This window comes from Triplophysa rosa, linkage group LG2 (genome assembly GCF_024868665.1).
Source record: "Triplophysa rosa linkage group LG2, Trosa_1v2, whole genome shotgun sequence".
NCBI classification, from domain to species: Eukaryota; Metazoa; Chordata; class Actinopteri; order Cypriniformes; family Nemacheilidae; genus Triplophysa; species Triplophysa rosa.
This window is the reverse complement of record NC_079891.1, coordinates 6,591,834-6,597,491: the sequence shown is the minus strand read 5'-3', so window position 1 is coordinate 6,597,491 and position 5,658 is coordinate 6,591,834. Positions and strand designations below refer to the sequence as shown.

The 5,658-nt window shown below is 37.3% G+C and overlaps 1 protein-coding gene across 1 annotated transcript; it reads left to right on the top strand.

Annotated features, from left to right (window-relative positions):
- Positions 1-371: 371 nt before the first annotated feature.
- LOC130545252 (zinc finger protein 558-like) lies at positions 372-5,256 on the top strand. The gene is made up of 4 exons (XM_057319684.1): positions 372-400; positions 2,267-2,416; positions 2,606-2,957; positions 3,463-5,256. The coding sequence occupies exons 2-4, from the start codon at positions 2,267-2,269 to the stop codon at positions 4,656-4,658; spliced, it is 1,698 nt and encodes a 565-aa protein (XP_057175667.1). The 5' UTR covers positions 372-400; the 3' UTR covers positions 4,659-5,256.
- Positions 5,257-5,658: the final 402 nt, after the last annotated feature.

Below are 5,658 nucleotides of genomic sequence, written 5' to 3'. Positions count from 1 at the left end.
CTATACTCAAACATTTAGAAATCACACAAAATGAGATAAGGCAGTTTTTTTGTTACTTAAAAAAATGACCAAAGAAGTAAACACCCTAGGCCCCTCTATTAACATAGCTAAAAAAAATCACCAGATATATTCAGGGTACACAGCACAATATAATTAAAGACCTGAAATTATATGACATCTTGGATATTTAATCACATCAGGAGGATGCGGTGTCAAAGCCAAAACTAAAGCTTCACAGGTTTGAGGTTTGTGATCATATCTGAAATCAAACGGATGCACGAGATTCTTCTTGGTATTTTCCCCTTTTCGCACCTAACATCTCCCGTACTGTAGGGGGCGCCATGCCATTTTTAATCTACCGGTAAAACGACCGCAGAAAGAAAGATGGGAGCGTTCAAACGTAAGCGTTTTATAATGTGCTTTACATTATTTATGTGATTTAGCTGTTTATGTGCGTGTTGTCGTTATTCTTGTCTTGTTGTTTAATTAAGTATTTCCTCGTCCGCTTGCCTTATGGAAGTTAACCATGGTTTTGCAACAGAAACTTTAAGTATAACATGTCCTATTATGTTACTACCGTAGCAAACTAACGTTAATTCGCTTTATTAAAAAGAGTGCTTTTTACATAAACAATGTGTAGGGATGTAACTATTCACACAGCTCACGATGCGATTTACGATACGATTTCCACCATTTTCTTTAACAAAATGAGTTGAGACAAATTTGAAATGGACAAGTGCCCTTTTATTATTTCTTAAATGCTGCACATTTCTTTGTAAAATAAAAATATATGTGATGTCAAATAACAAAACGGGGTTTCCTCATCCGCTCGCCTTATGATTCGCTTAATAGGACTATTTCAAATAGGACATTTACCATGCCTTATGCTTGACAGGGGGAAGCAGTCAAGAATATAAATAGAGGAAAGGCGGTCTGAGGTTTCGCTGGGTTCGTCGGGTAGGCATCCTCTGTGTTTGGGGAATAAATGATTATATAAGTACATAGCATACTTACATTTCCTTGCTATTATCAGAGAGACATCTCATGAGTTGTGTGTCCGATGCTAACCATAGTTTTGCAACAGAAACTACTGTATAACAATGTGGTTTTGTTTTACTATGGTAACAATAGGGATGCTCCGATCGATCGGCTGGAGAACCGATCTTTCTATTTACGTGTATAGACGGGTTCATCTTAACAACATAAACAAACGTTACTGTCCATGTGACCCCAACCTAAGTTCCGGTACACATTCACAAACAAGGTATCTGGAGATCATGGTAGATTATTTCTATTTTTAGGGCTGTTTGTGATGTTGACATGCTTTAATGTGGGTTTTTTGACAGAACTTAAATTAGCAGAAGTTCACCTCCTAATATATTTGATAAATGTATACTTGTCTTCTGAATAACAAAGCCGTGCATGCACCCTGCAGCAGTCCATTGCCTTCCTAAACGGTGTTAGTCTCATTCATAAATTATATTTCATATATTTTAACGACAATAGAATTACACCATACAATGATTGTTAAATGTTCTATGTGGATTTTAAATTAATTAGACTTTCATTCACATGGCAAAGTATTAATATGAGTATTTTAAAATAGCAATGTGCAGATGGAGCAGATTTAATGCCTAATAAATACATTAACTGCGCAAAATATTTGTGGCATTTATCCTTAAACGTTATAACTGCATTTTTTACATAGGCCTACAGTGATCGACAAAAATTGCATTTACTTACATTTACATTCATCTGTCAATAAAAAACGACACAACATAGTGATCAAACATTTAATAAAAATGTGTCACGTGTGTTCGTCAGGTCCGAGAAGAACAGTTACTTGGTTAAACTTGTCTCTCCAATATTTTGAATTTAGACTCTGATACCAAGCTCAACCGCTCAAAATGCCAATGTACCATACGGTTTCTTTAAATGCGACCAAATACAGGACCCATTCAACAAATTGTTTATTTAATAAAATGGACATACAACAAAATTCAACAAATCGTTTATTTAATACAATTATTAAACAGTAAAATAATATTACAAATTAATATTAACATAAATAAAATAAAATATGAATAGCTATATTATTAGGCACTAGCCAAATACAAAACGGAAGTTAACTGGGGGTCAGGTGCACGCGCGGTCTATAAGCATTAGAATTTATACACTTAAATGTATAAACAATAATGTATAATGTAACAGTAATGTATATAACAATAAATGTGTGTTTTAGTAATCTTGCTGTGCTTGTCTTTAGATGTTGACCATGGAAGTGCAGTTGGATGTGATCTGCTGTAAATCAGTGGGAACTGATCTGTCCATGCTGGATATTGAAGATTTCATCACTGAAATCTGTCAGCTGAAGAAGGAGGTGGCATCACTGGAGGCAAAGCTGAGAGAGAGAAAGGTTTGCAAAGCTCACACTTTATTTCATCATTCAGCTCGATTACTCTTAAAAGGCTTCTTTTTTTCGTAGCTTCTCACTTCTTAAGCGCATATCAAATTATGCCAGTTGCAAAATATGCTACTAACAAATAACCAGTTTGAGGCTGATCAACAGGTTGTTTTTATATGTGTTTATTTATGTGTTTGTCAGGATAAAGAGAAGGTTACAGTGTGTGTGAGTGATGGGACAGAAGCTCAGGATTCAGTCTGGAAGATCAGAGATCAAAGATCCAGAGACTCAGAGCTCAGCCTCACGTTACTCTGTTATAGTGATGCTCAGGATCACGGATCTGCTGATGAAACCTCTGACTGTAATGATGGAGAACAGCAGATGCCGCTGAAGATGTGCTCTGTCAAACTAGTGGATTGCAGGAACCTGATAGAGAGCAGAGGTGAAAAAAACACAGCAGAGGAACAACAACAGAGCCATGAGGATGAGGGCGATGAAGATGATGGCAATGAAGATGAAGATGATGGCAATGATAATGACTTTGTTTCTTCAGGTATGTTTCTTCCTTATATTCAACTCAGTTGAAGTTTATTTATTTTTTACATTGAGCCCCAAACAACCATAAAAGTCCAGAGTTTTGCGATCTTAGAAAGTGTGATAGATTGTAGCGTGATAGAAGATGTGTTAAATAGATCTGTTAAAGCTAAGCCATTTGAGGCAATATTTTGAAATAGATATAGAATTGAATTGGTAACCAGTGCAAATATGCTAAAATTAGGGTTATGTGATCAATATATGGGGTTTTATGATCAGATATGCAAAAAAAAGATTAATATTAAGTGATAAAAGTATTACGTGGTGACCAGAGAGCAGCAGAGCAGCATTTGTTGTAAATTCTTGCGATTTAAGATACTGACAATGGCATATGCTGCACATGTATAAAATTTCACATTGTCTGTTTGATTTTCCACTATGACAGATCGCAATTTCAAATTTATTTTTACTAATCGTTCGGCTCTAGAAGTAAAAAAAAAGAATTTCCATTTTGCTCCTTTCAGATGCCAACGTTGGTTCGTCTTCTGATGGAGAAACTGCCTCTACCTCTACATCCAAAGAGCAACAGACAGTGACCAGCAGTGAAAAAACATTCAGCAAACAAGGACATTTAACCAGACATAAGAGAAAACACACAGAACAGAAAGACTTGATCTGCACGATATGTGACATTAGCTTTCATACCTTAGAAGCAAGGAGACTTCATTCAAAAGAGCACAAAGTGAAGAAGGAGTTTCGCTGCAAACAGTGCGGGAAGGATTTTTTCACTACTCCTTATGCTATGAGAGCTCATATAAATAGACACAGTGAAAAGTCTTTACAATGCGACAAGTGTAACAAGTATTTCCGCACTAAATGGCATCTTTCGAGGCATAAGAGAACCCACACGGGGGAAAAGCCGTACAAGTGCCCTCACTGTGAGAAGAGCTTCAACCAGAGATACTATCTGAAGAGCCATCTACTCATGCACACCAATGACAGGTCGTACCAGTGCCCTCAGTGTGAGAAGAGATTAACTCTTGAATCATCTCTGAAGAGACATTTACTTATACACACCAATGAGAGGCCACACCAGTGCCCTCAATGTGAGAAGAGATATAATCTTAGATCATGTCTGAAGAAACATTTACTTATACACACCAATGAGAGGCCACACCATTGCCCTCAATGTGAGAAGAGATATAATCTTAAATCAACTCTGAAGAAACATCTACTCATGCACACCAAGGACTCAAGGATGTTACACCGAAAAATACACTCTGAAGACAAACGTTATCAGTGTTCGTACTGTGAGAAACGCTTCTATAACCCGACTCACCTGAAAACCCATGAGAGGATTCACACTGGAGAGAAACCGTATCTGTGCTCCTACTGCGGGAAGAGCTTTGCTAGTCCGTTTTCTCTCAAAGTTCATCTGAGAGTTCACACTGGAGAAAGACCGTATCCCTGTAGTGATTGTGGGAAGGGTTTTAATAATGCAAGTGACTTAAAAATACACCAGAGGACTCATACAGGAGAAAAACCTTATAAATGCTCATATTGTGACAAGACTTTTGCTCGATCAAGTGCCATGAGGGTCCACAAGAGAATGCATACAGGAGAGAAACCTTATGGCTGCCCCATCTGCGGCGAGAGATTCTCTTTTACATGGGGGCTTCAGACTCACCAGAAAAAACACGCTGCCCTAGAATCATCATAGCTTCATTGTGGCATTATTTTTAGGTGGTGTAAAAACACCCAGTGTTACGGGAACTTTAAAAACAAAAACTAGAATGTGTCTAGAGTGGCCACACCTGATTCTGATGTTTTTGCCAAGATACAGATTAGAATTGGGGGTATTGGCAATATATTGAATTGATAAATTCCCCAACCCGATGCTGGATGAGACTGTATCTTATTGTATTCTGGGGCACTATTGACTTCTGTAGTAGAAAAAGATATTATTATAGAACTGCCCCAGAACTGTTTGGATTCCCACATGCTTCAAAATATCTTCTGTGTTCAACAGAACAAAGACATTTAGATTTAAAACAACTTGAGGGTGGATAAATTATTTTTCATTTCCCTTTAATATCAATCAGATATTTGGATATTATTTAACTGGCACTCTATTAATAATCTATTAGTTGTTTCACCTCCATTTGATTTCTGACAAGGGTGTTGAAAATAATAAGTCTGTTGCTCTGTGGTTGGTAGGATGTTGTAGGTTGTTAAAGGAATAGTTCACCTAAAAATGAAATTTATGCCATTATTTTCACTCTCATGCCAAATGGAGTAATAAAAGTCAAAATCCTGTCTCATCCTAAAGTTGTAATGCTATTGGTGCTCCATTTCAAAGCTTTCCTGTGGCTGGGAGGGCATGGCACTAGCAACACCAAGGTCATGGGTTCGCACATAATCAGAAACAAATGTATAGTATAATGCAATGTAAGTTTTGGACAAAAGCGTCTGCCAAATGCATAAATGCGATATGGTTTCCAAACAACGTTTCTGAATTCGCGGGTTCCATCAGCTTAGTAAACAAATTCACGTGTATTGCGCTGCCCACCGGGAAGCTTATACATCGACATTTTTACAACACTGGTAACAGACAATTTGCGTTTATCAACCACATGGGGGAACCCGTGAGCAAAAGTAATAAAGTGTCGCCCTAAAAGATCACGAGTGGGTTATAACTAGTGTCATAGATGAAAACGAAA

Bases quoted from the DNA above. Each gene is read 5' to 3' on its own strand.
- LOC130545252 (XM_057319684.1), top strand. From the start codon at position 2,267: ATGTTGACCATGGAAGTGCAGTTGGATGTGATCTGCTGTAAATCAGTG. The intron at 2,417-2,605 runs GTTTGCAAAGCT...TGTGTTTGTCAG, and splicing joins CAAAGCTGAGAGAGAGAAAG to GATAAAGAGAAGGTTACAGT. The intron at 2,958-3,462 runs GTATGTTTCTTC...TGCTCCTTTCAG, and splicing joins TAATGACTTTGTTTCTTCAG to ATGCCAACGTTGGTTCGTCT.